The following is an 18918-nucleotide window of genomic DNA, read 5'->3' as shown; positions in this document are numbered from 1 at the left end:
CATAAATAACTAGCATGATGCGGAAATAAAAATTACTAGTTATACCTTGTAGAAAAACCTCTTGATCTTCTACCGTATTCCTCTTCTAACCTCGGACGTTGTGTGGGCAACGATCTTCCGAGACGAGAAACCACCAATCACCTTCTTCTCCTCCTAGCTAGGTTCGGCCAACAAAGAGGAAGCTTCACCAAGGAAGAAAATCAAAATACTAACCAAGCTCCAAGAGATGCTAGTTTTCTCTCCTTCTTCTTCTTCTTCTCCGAGTAGTATCCGGCCACCACAAGAGCTCCAATGGAAGAGTAGGGTTCGGCCACCACAAGAGGAAGAGAGGGAGAGGTTGGCCGGCCACACCAAGGAACAAAAGAGGGAGAGAAATAATAGATGTTGTATCTCATGAAGGCACCCTCACCCCTTCTTTTATATTCCTTGGCCTAGGCAAATTAGGAAATTTAATTACAATAAAATTTCCTCAATTTCCTTGACATGATTTAATTTAGAAAAATAAAATAATTTTCCAAATCAATCTTCAATGGCCGGCCACATCATTGGAGAACAAATTGGACAAGTTTTAATCAACAATTAAAACTTCCTAATTTGTTTCCGGAAATTTTAAAAAATAAAATTTCTCTTTAAAATCTCTTCATGGTTGATAAAAGGAAATTTCTATAATTTTAATTTTATCAACATGTGAATAATTTTTAAAGAGAAAATAAAACATCTCTCCAATCTACAAATAAGGAAAGAGATCTAATCTCTTTCTTTAATCTTTTGTAGATCCTTTACAAGAGAGATATTTTAATTTTAATTCTCTTTAATAAATTATTTCTTCCACATAATAAAAATTAAAATTAAAATCCCTTTTAAATCTAATTTGGCCGGCCCCCACTAGCTTGGGTTCAAGCTAGGGCCAGCCACCCAATATTATACCTAGGCCGACCCTAGCTTGTTCCCAAGCTAGCTTGGCCGGCCCCTATTGGGTGGGTTTAGAAGGTGGGTATAGGTGGGTATAGAACTCTATAAATAAGAGGCTACGATAGGGACCGAGAGAAGGAATTGGTTTTGGTCTCCCGATAAAATTAAGCATCCCGTGTTCGCCCCGAACACACAACTTAATTTTATCAATGATAATTCATTCCACTAGAGAACTATCATTGAACTACCGCACCAATCCCAAATTATATTTTTGGGCTCCTTCTTATTATGAGTGTGTTAGTCTCCCTGTGTTTAAGATATCGAATGTCCACTAATTAAGTGAGTTACTGACAACTCATTTAATTAATATCTAAGTCCAAGAGTAGTACCACTCAACCTTATTGTCATGTCGGACTAAGTCCACCTGCAGGGTTTAACATGACAATCTTTATGAGCTCCTCTTGAGGACATTATCAACCTAGTATCTCTAGGACACAGTTTCCTTCTATAATCAACAACACACACTATAAGTGATACCATTTCCCAACTTATCGGGTTTATTGATTCAACGAACTAAATCTCACCCATTGATAAATTAAAGAAATAAATATCAAATATATGTGCTTGTTATTATATTAGGATTAAGAGCACACATTTCCATAATAACTGAGGTCTTTGTTCCTTTATAAAGTCAGTATAAAAGAAACGACCTCAAATGGTCCTACTCAATACACTCTGAGTGTACTAGTGTAATTATATAGTCAAGATAAACTAATACCTAATTACACTACGACCTTCTAATGGTTTGTTCTTTTTCCATTTTGGTCGTGATCTACTGTTTATAATTTATAAGGTACTGATAACATCATCTTCTGTATGTGACACCACATACTATGTTATCTACAATATAAATTAAATGAACAACTACAAACAAATGTAGACAATTAGACCAAATGTGATTCTTTATTCATAATAAATGTTTACAAAGCTTAGGCTTTCAGTATACATTCCAACATCTATACCCACCTATACCCACCTTCTATACCCACCCAATAGGGGTCGGCCAAGCTAGCTTGGGAACAAGCTAGGGCCGGCCTAGGTATAAAATTGGGTGGCCGACCCTAGCTTGAACCCAAGCTAGTAGGGCCGGCCAAATTAAATTAAAAAAGAAATTTAATTTTAATTTTTATTATTATGTGAAAGATATAATTTAAAGAGAATTAAAATTAAAATATCTCTCTTGTAAAAGATCTACAAAAGATTAAAGAAAGAGATTAGATCTCTTTCCTTATTTGTAGATTGGAGAGATGTTTTATTTTCTCTTTAAAATTATTCACATGTTAATAAAATTAAAATTATAGAAATTTCCTTTTATTAACCATGAAGAGATTTTTAAAGAGAAATTTTATTTTTTAAAATTTCCGGAAACAAATTAGGAAGTTTTAATTTGTTGATTAAAACTCTCCTAAATTGCTCTTTTGATTGTGGCCGGCCATCACAAGTTGATTGGGAAATTTTATTTTATTTTTCTCAATTAATTCATGTCAAGGAAAATTAAGGAAATTTTATTGTAATTAAATTTCCTAATTTGCCTAGGCCAAGGAATATAAAAGAAGGGGTAGGGGTGCCTTCATGAGACACAACCTCTATTATTTTCTCTCCCTCTTTTATTCCTTGGTGTGGCCGGCCATCCTCTCCCTCTTGTGGTGGCCGAACCTCTCTCCCTTCCTTGGAGCTCTTGTGGTGGCCGGATACTACTTGGAGAAGAAGAAGAAGAAGGAGAGAAAGCTAGCATCTCTTGGAGCTTGGTTAGTGTTTTGATTTTCCTCCTTGGTGAAGCTTTTTCTTTTGTGGCCGAACCTAGCTAGGAGGAGAAGGTGGTTGGTGGTTTCTCTTCTCGGAAGATCGTTGCCCACACAACGTCCGAGGTTAGAAGAGGAATACGGTAGAAGATCAAGAGGTTTTTCTACAAGGTATAACTAGTAATTTTTCTTTCCGCATCATGCTAGTTATTTATGGAAATAATACCAAATACAAGAGGCTTACGTTCTAGAATTTCGAATATGTTTTTCGATATTGTGTTCTTTTGTTTTTTTTTTCTTTTCCTTGTGATTTGATTGTTCTCTTTGGTTAACCTAAAGTTATTTTAGGAAATTAAATATTAGCTTTCTATAAAAGATTTTGTCTAGTCGGTGGTGGTTGCTCCCATATCCAAGAAGGCCATGTGCCTCGCCACGTCAGTACTGGGAACTAATTATGGAAATTAATATTTAATGGAATTAATAACTTAAGGAGACTTGAGTCGAACGTGTAAAGTTCCGCAGGAGATCCAAGTCAAAACCTAAAAGAACAAATAGATTAAGTTTTGGATCAAACGTGTTAAGTTCCGCAGGCGATCCAAAATTTAATTTAAAAGAACACATGGTAGCTAGGAAAAGGTTCAGACCTTTGTACAAAATTTTTGTACAGTGGAACCTATAGGTTTTCCGAGTAGCAACCAACACGAATAACATCAGAGGCATGCGACAATGCGAATGGCCCGGAAATAGCCTCCGATGAGGTAATACAGGAGGCGATAATGTGGCGTCCTGGAGGAGGGAGTTGGGGGGGGGGGGGGGGGGGTGTTGTTAATGCCGACAAAGATGGAACTGGAGGCCGGACTTGGCTACCGGCGGTCCAGAGGGCGGCAACCGCTGGAAATGACTGTGGACTTCGGCGTGCCAAGGCAGAGGGAGACTGCGTGCATGGCAGCGACTTGACCCGCAATGAGGCGGAGAGGTCTGCTGGTGTCGACGGCGAGAGTGGCGTGAGGAGGAAGGAAAGAGGTGACGATGGTGCTCCTTGGTAGCGTTAGCATGGAGAATGGTGAGAGAAGGCGGTGCTGACCGCGGGGGGAGAGGAAGAGAGGAGAGGGTCAGTTCGGCCAAGGAGGCGTCACGCATCGACAGCAGGCAATGTCTAAGGTGGCATTTGCGATAGTGGGGCGCTTTTCCCAACGTGAGGCGGCAGTGCTGGGGGTGCCGCCGAAGGCGGTGTGGTGAGGAGAAAGGGGGAGGAGGAGTCGGCAGCATTGGCGTAGAGAGGAAGAAGAGGCGTCGGCGCTAGCTTGAGAGCGTGACGACGAAAGGAGTAACGCCTCAGAGCTTTTGCCAGTGTGAGGGGAGTAGGCTGTCGGGGTGACGCCGAACCACCACCACCACCACCCCGCACGTAAAAATACTAAGAAGAAATCCCCCGTGAACAATATTTTTTCTCCCTCTCAATGCCCTAAACTACGATCGGATAAAAATACCCCACCTTTTCTTCTTCCTTTCTCCCCGGCCTTAAGCTATATCCGTATCCGTGACCAAATAAGATTTAGCATAACATAGAGATAATCTTACCTATAAGATTAATTGCAAGGTAGACCTAACATGCTAAATTAATCTAACCAACATTTACCCTTTACACGCACTGTACAATGAATGAATGAATAATTGACTCTTATGCTCCACGATCCTAAAAAACAAAAGACATTAAAACACTTATGATTGAGCGTTGCGACGATGCTCTCTTGTTTGTCGTCGCCCAGAGTTAGACATCATTACCAATCGAAAGATTACGAGAGGAAGTTGGGAGCAAGGAGACGATCAATTTTAGGGATTAAGGTTTGAAATGAAAAAATAAGGTTGTTGATGATATTTTATGGACTTTTTCTAACTCACGTGGTGATCACCTGTACATCACATTAAATTTTAACTGAGGATCCCACGGATCATCTGAAATAGTAAGTGGTGGCATATTTGTCATATGAGGTCACGAGATCGAACCGTAAGACTGTCGGGACGTAAATCTCTGGACCATGTACAACTCATCCCACTATTATTTATCCTCTCGGTTTGATTTATCTCCCTCATAATAATCTAGAGTTTGATACGCGGGACGTTGGAGACGAACGATTTCGTTTTTACCGCATTAAATTTTAACTAAGTACTAAGTAGTTGACGGTAGAGACTGTTTTGTAAAATAAATTACGGATGAGTGATATAGTTGACAAACAAAAAAGTTTCGAGGGACGAAACACTAAGGACATATTTTCCCATAGACCGTCGTCTCCTCCCGATCTGCTTCGTTTAGGGTTACGCCTTTGCGCTTCTTCAATCGCTCTATCGATCTCGCTCCCATGGCGTTGGAGTGGGTGGTGCTGGGCTATGCGGCTGGCGCAGAGGCGATCATGCTTCTCTTCCTCACGCTCCCGTTCCTTGACAGCATCCGCCGAGGGCTCATCGCTGTCGTCCACAGCGCCCTGAAGCCGCTCCTGTCGGTAGTTCCCTTCTGTCTATTCCTTCTTGCCGACATCTATTGGAAGTACGAGACGCGACCGACCTGCGAGCAGGAGAACTCGTGCACCCCTACCGAGCACATCCGCCACCAAAAATCCATGATCAAGAGCCAACGCAACGCTCTTCTCATCGCATCGGCGCTGCTTCTCTACTGGTTGCTTTTCTCCGTCACCGGTCTTTTAGTGCGCATCAACCAGCTGAACCAGCGCCTCGAAAAGCTCAAGCGCTCTGATTGAGCCTGGGATCTTACAAATCCAACATGATTGCTTTCATCTCTTCTTCAGGCTTGGCCTTTTTTTGCAATTTATTTTTGCTCGATCGTTTTGATCTTTTTATTTGAAAGATTTAGTTCTTGTTTGCATCTCTGTTATGAAATACTGATCTATGCTTCTTTTGGTATATCAGATCGCATGCTGTAAGATCCACCTAGATAATCCAACGTGGTTTTTCACTGCAAATTTGATATACTTAAATCTTCTACTTGGAATGATTTTCATTCGGCTGAACAATATTATTTATTCTTCCTGTTATTCTTCATGAATCAAACTTTAGTTTTGGGTTTATTTTATTTCTTCAAGTTATTCTTGCCTCACTTTGGGTTGTGTAACTATCTTATATGCTGCTCAAGACTGACATCTGCTCACTGTTTCCTGAATAATTTTGTAAAGTTCAGTGCTTTCATGTAGTTGGTTCCGTGAGCTGAACTTCATGCTTTGTATGTTCAATGATGCGCATAGGTTTCCTCTTTACTAGTGTTCATATTAATTTATGGATGAGTAAATTTATGAAGCTCTTACATTGCTAAGCAATCCTTTTTTAGGATTACACCTTATAATTGTGTTCTTGTAGCTACAATACCATCACAGAATGAGATGTTTTTTTGCAGTTCCTCTCTTCTACTCGCATCAAGATTATGATAGCTACAAAACCACGTGGTTCAGCATCAGCTATGCTGAGGATTGACACTGTGTTTTGCTGTATATCTGTGTGTTATAATTCTGTTCTTGGTTAAACTGATACTCATTAGCAATGATCTTAAATTTCTGTGACTACTAAATTTATGAAATGTTGACTTCAAAAATTTGAAAATGGATTTGTCAAACTTCACAGTGAGCGGAAATTTTTTTGTTGACTCTGGGAGAATATGCCTAGATGGTGGTTGCAGGCGATTGATTTAGCATACTTACATACTAGTTATATGCTGGTTTTGTATGGCAAAAATCTACTTCGATTCACTCATTAAAGGCCATTGATTTATGTTGCTTTCATTTCAATATTGATTCTAAGATATATATTTGTACTATAATTTCCTAGTTTGTGATTTACTGAGATGAAATGTTAGTGTAATTTTTAGGAGAACAAGTAAACATGTTCTACTCAGAGCTTGACTGCAGCATAGCCTCTAGTTTTACAAATTGTGTTCTTGCTTCTATGACATCTTTTTTCATATGCAACTTGCAGGTAATAGTTGTGGTCAAATTGATATACATGTGCATGCCTATCATATTTATCTTTTTTCATTTTAGATGAACTTAACTAGACCTTTCAAAAGGAGGAGCAATTTTGGCAGGGTCGAACAATGTTTTTTATTTTAATCAACATGGATAAGTTATGTATGTAGTAAACAGGCGAAGATTAAATTTTACGACAAATACAGTTAACATATATGCTCATCATTCAGACATGTTTCATAAAGTTGGTTGTTTTAAATCTTTTTATTTGGGCATGATCGTATACAAGATCCAGGCATCCTTTTATTCACTACAAAGCACTTAATCGATCAGATGAATTGTAACATAGACAGGCGTCTACAAGTTTACTGGACGCCATTATTTGCCTCGTTTGCCTGCCTTAAGCTTCTGCATATTCAAATCAATTAATCAAATAGTTATGTTTATTTTAATCTGCAAAACAAACTAGAGGGTAAAAAAAACTGAGAATTCAATCAGTTACCTGATCGTTCGGGGAGTACTTTTGGCATCAAAAGATTTCAATATGTGACGAGCCACTATAGCATGAGCTGCCTCTGTGAGATGCAATCCGTCCCAGGAAACGTACCTTGATGGATCGCTGCACAAATTCGAGAGTGGGCTCCCGCATACGGCAGACAATGAGAAGTTGTACGGCCCGTCGCCTCCACAGCATGCGACCAATGTCTCGTCTATACCTGTCTCTCCAAGCGATGATTAGGATCAAGTTAAGTGATTACTAACTAAGCTAGTTTTGTTCTTACCATATGTGGCTGGATGTAAGTAGAGATGCATTACGGGGCCATAGTAATCAGCATACAAGATCTTGGAATGCAGGTAAGTTCTTCGGAGGCGCTCCAGCTCACGCTGCAACAGCCGATTTTGGTATTCTATGAGATCGTTCAACCAGTCGATGCATCCAGTTTTAGGATTTCGGTCTTCTTGATAGACTGTGAGGTACACCGGGCTGCATCCTAATGGATAAATCCCAGCTACTAGTATGGTCTCTGCTCCTCCTTGAATCAAACTCTGCCAATGAATTAGGAACGAGTAATTGGATCGATAGTAATGTGTTTCAATCTGAAATATGCTGATTTCTCACATCTATCATTGCACCAATTGCACGGACAACCATGGGGGCGTATCTTTGGATGTTAGTTTTGTTCACTCCGTCTAGGCGCAACAAGTGCCAATAGTCATTAATACCCATCTCGCCTAGGAAGAAGAACGGCTTGGCTTCCGGCGTTACGGATTGTTGTATTAGTTTTTCTGAAAGAAAAGAGCGTTGGTATTCATGGAACCATGAAAGCTGGACGTTGAGGGAGTACTCAGCACATGCAAGGTTCATCCCATGGGCTTCGAAGATATCGGTAAGCGCGCAGGCTCCGCCCACGGCAAAGTTAGCTCCTCGCTTTAAGTGCTCCTTGCTATTGTTTCCCGCGAGATAGGGTGCTACTAGAGGCAGCCCCAGTGCTTGTGCTGAGAAATTATACCATAGTGTTTGTTTACAGAGATATATATTGATGCTGAACAATTTTGTCCAAGGAATTAAGGAAACACACACTAGCTATAAAATGAAAACAAATCGCCAAATATATACCAATAAAGTCCACGACGAGTCGGCCATCCGAGAAGCGGCCGGTAGGATGTCTGAAGTAAGTCTCGCCGTAGGGCAGGTGGTTGGTTGATATCGCATCGCCACCAAAGTAAGCTAGGTTTCCGGTGTCGGTGAGTGAGTCTCCGAAAGCCAATAGCGCAGAATAACCACCAGCCGCTGGAGCAACGATGAAGAGGAGTAGGAAAAGGACAAGACAAGGGAAGCTGGTGGAGAGGGAAGGGGCCATGGCCACCGAAACTGTACCAAAACGCAGAGGAAGAAGGGCCGGTTCTGCTACATTTCTTGGATGACGACGCCTGTGCGGCTTTATTATACTTTGAACCACGTGTTTTTTTTCTAAAAAAAACAAAAAAATTTTAACGCGTGAGTGGCTAGCCATATAAAAACGGGCCGGCGCGAGCACTTCGTTGGCAAAATTTAATTTCGGAAAGAGTGGAATTAATGAATAGGGATTACTTGTGGTTTACATGGATTAAAAGTTGACATTTCTATATATGTGCATTTATTTAAAATGACCTAAGATCTTCCTTCTATAAGTTTCTAGCGAATCAACTTCATAACGTTCTGCGTTACACAACCATGGCGTTGTAAAATTTGATTATTGAAAAGTAACTTCAAAACTTTATTAACTCACAAAATAAAATTCCAAAAGACGATACCTTCATATAGTTAAAAGTTTAAATCATAAAGTTAAACATATAAATGATAAATCACTATTGCAGCCTGGTGATGTGGTTCTCACTTCTCAGGGACGACCAGAGACGGAGCTACCTATGGGCAGTCTTGGGCTATAGCCCAGCCCATTTTTTAAGACGTACCATTTGATACACTATAGTTGACCGTCCAATTACACACTTAACTGATCTGTCATATTGCCCTTTGTAGAATAATTTTTATATTAAATAACAAAATCGGTCTTAAAATATTTATTCCTTACTTATTCCGTTTTCTTATTTATTTCTCCTTCGAATAATAAATTTTACTGACTCAACAAACTAGGTTGATCAGGTTAAACGTAGTTGAGTTGGTTGTTCGTTCCAACTGGTTAAGACAAGTTATTCAGTTTAGATAGACTAGTAGAAGCAAGAAGATTGGGCAACCTAGTTGATCTTATCGTAAGATCTTCGAGGTTGACTCCATCGGTATACTAGTAACAAAGTTGACCCTTGTTGTAGAGATTGCCCTAAAAGATAAGTTGAAAGTTGATTTAGCAAGAAGAACAATAACCATTTTTTTTTTAATTTTGATTAGCTATTCTTTTATACTTTTTCGGTGGATCATTCATCTTCCTCTACATCTATTATAGAAGATCTATATTTTTACTCCTTCCATGTATTTAATAAAGTTATAATACTTACATAATTAATGAAATCATCAAATGAGAGAGATTACTATTTTGCTCTTTGTAATTGTTCCCCTTTCCCACATACTCGTCCCAGATACTCATGCACTAATAATAGATATTTAATGTAGGTGACGTCAATTCATCGAGACATAAATAAATAGTGTCAAAACGATATTTTCCCGATGCAAAGAGAGTCTTATAAGTTCCCCGATCAGTGGCTCAATTGCATTAGATGTTAAAATCAGATAGGAGATCAGTCATACCAGCATCCCAAGGATATACCTTGTCCACTTGGACACATGTGAGTATCATGTCTATGTCCGATCAACTTAATTAACACCTAATCGGGAGGACCTATAGAGATCAGTTAAAATAGGGGTTATTTACTAGGGGTTATGTACTATGCATTGACCTTGACTTTGACTGTCCCACCATCCCTTATATTAACTTCTTGACGTCACTTGGCGCCCTCTTTGGACCGCCACATCACTAGTCAAGCTAAACTTATGTTCAACAAGGGACGGATGCATGTACGAACGCTCGAGCATGACCTCACGTCACACTCATGAACCAACTACCTCTATTTCACCATTGGTGGCATGCTCTCTAATACTGTGTTAGTGACCAGACCTTCACCCTTAAATTTTTAACCTTTATGGATTAAATATCATTACTGATAAATGAATTTAACAATTTCACAAATAATATAAAATTATATTTAATAAAAAATTAAAATGTGATGAAATATAAGAAAAAAAATGAGATGATAATGTACTCATACGAAGTGAATTCGAACATCTTCGAGAACGGAGTCTACCAACTCGAGAACGGACTCTACCAACTCGAGATCAACCCAGTACATTTGTAATTTCTAGATCCATTATTGGGGACGATAGTGCTATGTTTCCGCAACTAATGGTAAGAAGAAAAAAAATCTAATAGTTCAATTTCAAATCTAATATTGTTAACTAGCCAAGTTAGCCAAACGTAAATTTTATATGGTTCAAACTTAACAAAATAATTATTATTATTTTTAGCTTTGTTTAAATATTATACACTACATATATAAAATCATCTTAGGAACTGAAAATATTGTCGCTAATTAGTCGCTAAATTCATTTAACAATCGATTAACGTCCAATTTAGCCTTGTTATAATTTAGTCGCTAACGAAAATAGCGACCAAATTAATTTTTTATCGTTAAATTAGTATTATCCAAAAATCTGTACAAAATTACAAAATCACACTCGTCAAAATACTATAAGTAACTACATCTAAATCCACACAATATCGACACCAATTAATTTAATATTCAATAAACACAAAACATTATTTTAAAATACAAATATTTATCCGAAAATATTTATGACATAAATCCATAACAAATACAAGCTAATGATCACAGTGTAAAACAAGGCATGAAATTTTAAATATCTTTAGACGGAAAAAAATTCACATATGGATATCTTTCATCTGTATAATTTCATGATCATTTTCATATATTTTTTATATGTAATTTTAATTATATTTTTAATAATCCTTCTTCAAACGAAGGATCATTATTTTCTTATGATTTAAATTTTCTTTCAAGCATCCAATCACTTTTGAGTTACTTTAGACCTCCTTTCAAGCATCTGATAACTATTAACTTGTTTCTAGCCTCCTCTCAAGCATCTGGTCACTATTATAATTTGCTTTAGGTCTTCCCTCAAGTATCCAATCACTATTGGCTTGTTCCGATTCTCTAAAACATTTTCATCACCTAGGGTTCACTCTTTAGGATCTAGTCAAGGGTCCTTGACCTACTTGGACTTTTTACCACATAAGGTGCACTCCCTAGGATTTTCGCCAAACATGCATTTAGTCACCTTTGACTTAGTTGCACTCGTTGCTTAGAATTCACTCCTATAGGTGCCCCCATCTCCTTCGTTCAAGGCCACCATTCCACCTATATGACTCGATTTGGATCATAACTCTGATACCACTTGTTTTTGTAAGTATTCCAGGTTGGTTTGATGTGATCAACTGAGTTAAATTAGGCCCTGTGTTGTTTTAATGTCTTGTGTCTAAATGTGCATGAGCTTAGGAACACAAGAAATTGAGTGAAAGCCACAGTGAGCGAGAAGGATGACACGGGAAGCGAGTCGATAAGCTCAGTCCATCCGAAGGACGAAAAGCTATGGAAGAGTACACCGGTGGATGAGAAGAACGCGCGTGGAGAGTTCGAGGGATGCCAAGCTAGGGAGAAAATCTATTCGAGGAGAAGGTTGGAGTTGGATTTAGGTAAGTTCTGTTGGATGCTACTCGGAATACCGTTTTGTTTCCCCTGTACAAAAATTTGTACAAGCACAAAACTTTTCCTAGCAACCCGTGTGCTCTTCAGAAATTAAACTTGGATTAAAAATGAAACTTAACATTTTTACTCCAAGTTCGTTCTTCAAAGTTAAACTTGGATTGAAAACGGAACTTAACATTTTTACTTCAAGTTCAACCCTTGTGTTCTTCAGAAGTTAAACCATATTACAGAAATTGATTAAATATTTATTTCAATGATTGACTTCCAGGTTGTTGACGAGGTACTAGGCTTTCTTGGTTATGGGATCATCCATCACTTCCTAGACAAAACCTTTCAAAGAAATTAAATATTTAAACTTCTCATAGTAACCTTAGGTTTAACTACAGATACCTCAATCAAAGCACAAGATTGAAACACAAAATTGAAGCACAAAAATGAAAACACAAAATCGCTAGGCTCTTGTGTTGGTATTTCAGGATCCATACAAAAAAAACAAAACTAGTTGTACTGCGGAATAAATAACTAGTTGTACCTTTTATAGTAGACAAAGACCTCTTGATCTTCTGCCGTATTCCTCTCCTCTTCTTGGACGTCGTGTGGATGACGATCTACCAAGACAAAAACACCCTAACCCTTTTTGTTTCCAAGCTGCCTACCACCAAAGGATGCAAAGAAAAGAATGCCTTCTTCTTCTTCTTCTCCTTCAAAACGTCGTCCACCAAGGTGCTTCGTCTCTTCGTTTTCTTTTCCTCCAAGCTCCGACTACCAAGAGAAGATGGGGCGCCGGCCCTAGAGGGAAGAAAAGGGAAGAAGAAAAGAAGTGGGGTGCCGGCCTTAGAGGAAAGAAAAAGAAAAATGGGGCGCCGACCTTAAGGGAAAGGAAAGGGTTTTTATTTGTGGAGAAAAACTTATCACTTCTTAATTGAATTGTTGATTTTTGTGGCACAACCTCCTCTCCTTTTATAACCCTTTGCCTTAGATAAAAAAGGAGAAAAAGTAATAGTTTTTTGTTTAGAAAAAATCTCTAGAAAAAAATTAACATAATTCTTTTTAGAAAAATTTCTTAAGAAAGAATTAGTATAATTCTTTTTAGAAAATTTTTAAAAAGAATCAACATAATTTTTTTTAAAAAAATCTCTAGGAAAGAATTAACATAATTCTTTTAAGAAAAATTTCTTAGGAAAGAATTAATATAATTCTTTTAAGAAAATTTCTAATAAAGAATCAACGTAATTCTTTTTAGAAAAAATCTCTAATTCTGTTGAGAAAAAATCTCCACTTTTTTTCTTTTTCTTTTCGTTTCTTTTCTTTTGGTTTGGCCGGACCCTTGCTTAGGCACTAAGCAAGGCTTGGCTGGCTCCTTTCTTAGGTAGGAAGCAAGGCTTGCTCCTGATGGACTTGAGCTTCCTGTGTTCGACTCGAACACCCAACTCAAGTTCATCAATAATAACTCATACCACTAAAGAGTTATTATTGAATTATCGTACAAATCCCATATTACAATATGTGCTCCTTCTTATCATGAGTACGTTAGTCTCCCTGTGTTTAAGATATCATATGTCCATTAATTAAATGAGTTACTGACAACTCAATTAACATCTAGCTCCAAGAGTAGTACCACTCAACCTTATTATCATGTACTAAGTCCACCTGCAGGATTACATGATAATCCTTATGAGCTCCTCAAGGGGACATCATTAACCTACATTACTAGGACACAGTTTCCTTTTATAATCAATAACACACCATATAAATAATATTATTTCCCAACTTATTGGACCTATTGATTTAACTGAATAAATATCACCCTTTGATAAATTAAATAAATAAATACTAAGTATACGTGTTTATTATTATATCGAGATTAAGAGTACACACATCCATAATAACAGAGGTTTGTTCTTTTATGCAGTTAGTATAAAAAGAACAACCTCAAATGGTCCTGCTCAATACACACATAGTGTACTAGTGTAATTTTATAATCAAGATAAACTCATACCAAATTACACTACAATCATTCCAATGGTTTATCCCAATCCATCTTGGTTGTGAGCTACTATTTATAATTTATAAGGAACTAATAACATTATCTTCTGTGTGACACCACACACTATGTTATCTACAATATAAATTAAATGGATAACTGCATTTAACTAAATGCAGATATTTGACCAATGTGATTCTCATTTCAAAATAAATGTTCATACAAAAAGCTAGGATTTTAGTATACATCCTAACAAGTTCAACTCCGGACGCTCGGAGCATCACCCAAAGAAGAGTGAGGAAAAGTTATCCAGTTTTGAAGGTTGACTATTCGAGTTGGCTGGTGAAAGATGTCCTCAAGGTGATGGATGGCATCCTCGTCCCTTTTCATGGAAGGCACCCTTAAGGTGATGGAAGGCACCCTCATGCCTTTTAATGGGAGCCGCCCTCAAACTGGTTAGAGGTGACTCCAGTCGCCATTAAGCTACTGTTAGAGAGGATAAAATTCCATCGGATTGAGGATAAACTTTATCCTCTTGGAGTCATCTTAGATCTCTTTGGAGGCGCCTCCAAGCGATGAAAACTAACAGCCACTTCATCCTAGGAGGTTATAAAAAGCCCTCTAGTGTTAGAAATTAAACAACAACAAGAGTATTAATCTTCCTAGCTGTTTCTGAGTGTTCAAAGATTGTAAGAGACTTCTACGCCTTCAACAAAAGAGTTTTTAATTGAGTTTTTCATTATCTTGGATTAACAACCATTTAGGTTGTAACCAAGTAAACTTTTTTATCCTCTTACTAATTTTATGTTATTATTTTTAATTATTGTGCTTAATTAATATTGAGTCCTTGCTCTTTTCAAAAAATAAGAGAATTTCTCTAATTTATTTTTAGAGTTATTCACTCCTCATCTAGCCCAGCCTACACAGACATACAATTGGTATCAGAGCCAAACTACTCTAGAAGGACTAATAGCTTACTAAGGCAAGTACATGATGGTCATATCAAGCATCTACTCGCTAATTAAAGTTCGAGGGGGAGTTCACGCCATGTAAATGCCAGATGGAGGTATTTTTCAAAATCAATTTCGACATTCTTTTTAATAATCAAATATGATTTTGTAGTACCCAAAGATCAACATGGAGAAGAAAAGGAAGAGTATATGTGAATCAAAAAGGAGCAGAACAACCTCGTAACAAACGGAAGAGCTGAATTCCACCTACTAAGCTTACTTCCACCCTATGAAGTCAACGAGATCGGTAACTACGACTTAGCAAAAAAATTATGGGAGAAATTTCTAGAACTGTATAAAGGGATCTCAGAAGTGAAGCTCACAAGAAGAGACCTACTCCGGAATCAACTTAGCAACCTCCAACTTGAACAAGGAGAAACGGTTGCTCAACTACATGCCAATCTCAAAGAGCTGATCATCGGACTCATCAACCTCGGAGAAATGATAACCAATCGAGACACCTTGAGATACACACTTAATGTCTTCCCGAGGATCCTGGACTAGAGATTGATAATCGATTCCTACTACATCTCTAAGGATCTTGAGATAAGTACCTTATAAAGTTTATTTTCTACCTTGAAATTACACAAAACTCAATGTGCAAGACTGAGAAAAGAAAAGGGGTTACGTCAGAACTTAGCACTGCAAGCCAAGCAAATCGGACTAGATTTAGGTTCATCAGTGGATTAAGGCAAGCAAGCATACGTGGTAAGAAAGCAAAATAGGTTCTTTAATATTAATATATTTAATAAGATGCAGACCAAGAAGTTCCTCCCTAGAAGAAGAAAAATTCAATGTTATAACTGTGCTGAAGAGAGACACATCAAAGATAACTACCCGATCCTGAAGAGCAAAGAAAAAGACAAAGACAAAGGGACCGGAAAATTCAAACAACGAAACCTCAAAGCAACATGAGACGAGTTGCCAACAAAAGAATCTAAGAATGAAGAATACGCTGGAATTGCACTTACAACCAACTACTAAGAGGAAAGCATCGATAAAGGGGAAACTACTTCAGAGGAAAGCAGCGGTGAAGGGGGAGCATTCAATTTCGAATCTGATAGGTAAGTAAGGTATGTCTTCTACCTCCTCACTAATTATATGAAGGTATTAAACTCATGTCTATATCTTTATGTAAACTTAGATTTAAGAATATTAAATCGAAAAAGGACAATATAGATTTGAAAACGATCTTAGTTAAAGCATGTCCACTGGAAGAATTTGAAAAAATTCAATTGGAAAATTCTAAATGAAAAGATCAAGTAGAAAGATTGAAAAAGAATGATGCATGCTCAAAGTTTTCAAATTTTAGAAATAATAGAGGACTAAATTGATATATTAGGAGTGATAGAGGCTAAATTATAAAAGTAGTTAGAAATAATATTTCACTAATTTTTTTGATAAATCCAGTAGGTAAAAACTCATATTGTGTTCCTAAATTATTCTTATTATGATTAAAGTTAATTTTTATACATAGTTTAGATTTAATTTACTTTAATTTTTAACATTACTTACAAAATTAATTAATTTGTATACATGCTCTTCATATTTTCTATATTTTCTGTTAAAAACTTTTTCTATGAAAAAGAATGTTATCTACTAACAGAAAATTATTCAAATTTTTTTTATTGTTGTATTACTTTTTAAAATTTTCTTTCAAAAAATGAATTTTGATAATTAAAAATGTTTCAAAAATTGATTTTTCAAAAAATTAATTTGTATATGATAGTAAATTTTCTTTTATGTTAAAATAAAATTTTTTGAGATTTTTTGATAATTATCTAATTTTTTTATGAATTTTTGATTGAAAAATATAATTTTAGATTTTAAATTATTTTCAAAGATTAATTTTAAAAATCTGTTTTTTATGCTAAGGAATGTTATATTTTGAATGTTGAAAAAAATTAGCTAGATTTTTAGGAATATAAATATGTTTTTAATTATTTAAATTTAAAAATAATTTTTTTTGCTGAAAAATATTATTTCCAGTCAAAATAAAAATTTGTTTATTGTGAATTTTTTGTTATGATCCAAGTAAATATATTCAACATTCAAATATTTTTTTTTTGAGATTTTTCAACATATTAACATAATTTTTAAATTTTTTTTTGAAGAACGGTAACTTAGTTCTTAAAAATTTATTTATTTGTAAATTAATTTTGGTAAAAATACATAGAGTTGGGTTAATTGTGTATGTACCCTAGAAAAGTTTTAATATTTTTTACTCTAATTTTGCTTAATTCCCTTTAGTTTTTTTTTAATGATCAAAGGGAAAGAATAATTATATATTAAGTTTTTGAGTTGTTACTTCACTTATTTTATTGCAATTTTTTTTTCCTTTAACATTTGGACTTATAAATGTCATATTTAAGTTTTAAATTGTATTATTTTTGTCTTAATTAATCATAATCTTAACTCAGGTTGATACACAGTAAGGAGGGGGGATTATAAGTACTCAGATTGGTTTTGATATGATGAACAAAGTTAAGTTAGAATCTGTATTGTCTTGATATCTTGTGTCTAAGTATGCATGTAAGAGCTTAGGAACACAAGAAGTCGAGCGGAAGATATAGTGAGTGAGAAGGATGACACGGGATACAAGTCAACAGACTCAGTGCATCTGAGGGACGAAAAACTGCGGAAGAGTACACCGGTGGACGATAAAGAAACGCGCGGAGCATTCGAGGGATGAGAAGTTGGGGAGGAAGTATGTTCGAGGAGAAAGTTGGAGTTGAGTTTGGATGAGCTCAACTCAGACGATCAGAGGATCACCCAAAGTCTGTTTTAAAAAAATACCTCCATCTAGCACTTCCATAGCGCAAAATCTCCCTCGAACTTCGATGGATAAATGCTCGATTCAGTCATCTTCTTATTGCTTTAGTCGACAGTTAGTCCTTCTAAAGTGTTCGGGCTCTGATATCACTTGTAGGATCGGTGTGGATCGACAAGAGGGGTGAATAGTCTACAATCAAATTTAACACTTCTCTTTCTTCTAAAGGAGAAACACATATTAACTACAATAAAAGAAGTGCATAAAAATAAGGAAAAAATACCTTTAATCCCCCTCTATTTTCTATCAAGTAGCATTTTACCTCCTTTTTTTAAAAAATAACATTTAACCCCTTTGACCAAAGTCAAATGTGAAAAAAATTTTGTGAAAGACAATTATATCCTTGTCCTTTTGATATTTTTTGATAATCTTAAGACGAAAAAAACATATTAAACTTATTGATAATTTATGCCCACTTCTATTTCATTTGTTGATATTTGAACTAATTCTAGATAATTCAACGCCATAATTGATATTTTCAACATGTGCATAACCTATTGATTTACTAATTAAAATCAATAAATTATATGTAATCTCCAATAATATATAAAGATTAATACTTATACGAATAAAATAAAATTAAGTAGTTTAAAATGTATATTTTTGTCACCCCAACTGCACAACCTTCGAATATAATATATAATAATTATTTTCTTTACTTTCCCCTAACTTTAAAATTTTAGATCCACCCTTGTTCACGATTATATAAGGTTTTACGAAAATAAATGAAAGTATAATTATCTTTTCTTACACGAAGATAAATTTTCTTCATCTTCTTCAAGCCCTTTTGCTTTTTCACACATGCACATGAGTCTCACATCTCAGTTCATCACTAACTTGACCATTAAATAGGGTCACACCGACAATGTCAATCCTCAACTGACAAGGTTTGCTTTGTAGGATATCGAGAGTGGACACACCGACAAACCGACATCAACCACAGATCCAAGCGAGTGACGAAGGGCACCATCACTAGATGCTTTTATATTTTGTTTTGTTCTTTTATGTATATTTTTCTCTCTCTGTACATTATCGATTCAATTAATCAATAATTAAAAAGCAAACCCAAAGACATATGTAATTATTTTCCACATTAATTCAATATGTTTTTTGTTAGGGTCGAAATGTGCTA

The 18918-nt window shown here is 36.2% G+C and overlaps 2 protein-coding genes across 2 annotated transcripts; one reads left to right on the top strand and one right to left on the bottom strand.

The window, feature by feature from the left end:
* Positions 1 to 4938: 4938 nt before the first annotated feature.
* Positions 4939 to 6180, top strand: LOC122012664. The gene is made up of 2 exons (XM_042569270.1): positions 4939 to 5518; positions 6121 to 6180. The coding sequence occupies exon 1, from the start codon at positions 5075 to 5077 to the stop codon at positions 5468 to 5470; it is 396 nt and encodes a 131-aa protein (XP_042425204.1). The 5' UTR covers positions 4939 to 5074; the 3' UTR covers positions 5471 to 5518; positions 6121 to 6180.
* A 736-nt stretch (positions 6181 to 6916) lies between these two features.
* LOC122012662 (GDSL esterase/lipase At2g27360-like) lies at positions 6917 to 8614 on the bottom strand. The gene is made up of 5 exons (XM_042569269.1): positions 8304 to 8614; positions 7806 to 8182; positions 7468 to 7732; positions 7188 to 7401; positions 6917 to 7093 (listed from the first exon to the last, which is right to left on the bottom strand). The coding sequence occupies exons 1-5, from the start codon at positions 8545 to 8547 to the stop codon at positions 7051 to 7053; spliced, it is 1143 nt and encodes a 380-aa protein (XP_042425203.1). The 5' UTR covers positions 8548 to 8614; the 3' UTR covers positions 6917 to 7050.
* Positions 8615 to 18918: the final 10304 nt, after the last annotated feature.

Source organism: Zingiber officinale, chromosome 8A, assembly GCF_018446385.1.
Source record: "Zingiber officinale cultivar Zhangliang chromosome 8A, Zo_v1.1, whole genome shotgun sequence".
Taxonomy (NCBI): domain Eukaryota; kingdom Viridiplantae; phylum Streptophyta; class Magnoliopsida; order Zingiberales; family Zingiberaceae; genus Zingiber; species Zingiber officinale.
This window is presented reverse-complemented; position numbering and strand designations above follow the sequence as displayed.

Bases quoted from the DNA above. Each gene is read 5' to 3' on its own strand.
- LOC122012664 (XM_042569270.1), top strand. From the start codon at position 5,075: ATGGCGTTGGAGTGGGTGGTGCTGGGCTATGCGGCTGGCGCAGAGGCG.
- LOC122012662 (XM_042569269.1), bottom strand. From the start codon at position 8,547: ATGGCCCCTTCCCTCTCCACCAGCTTCCCTTGTCTTGTCCTTTTCCTA. The intron at 7,733-7,805 runs GTGAGAAATCAG...ATTCATTGGCAG, and splicing joins CAATTGGTGCAATGATAGAT to AGTTTGATTCAAGGAGGAGC. The intron at 7,402-7,467 runs GTAAGAACAAAA...TTGGAGAGACAG, and splicing joins CTTACATCCAGCCACATATG to GTATAGACGAGACATTGGTC.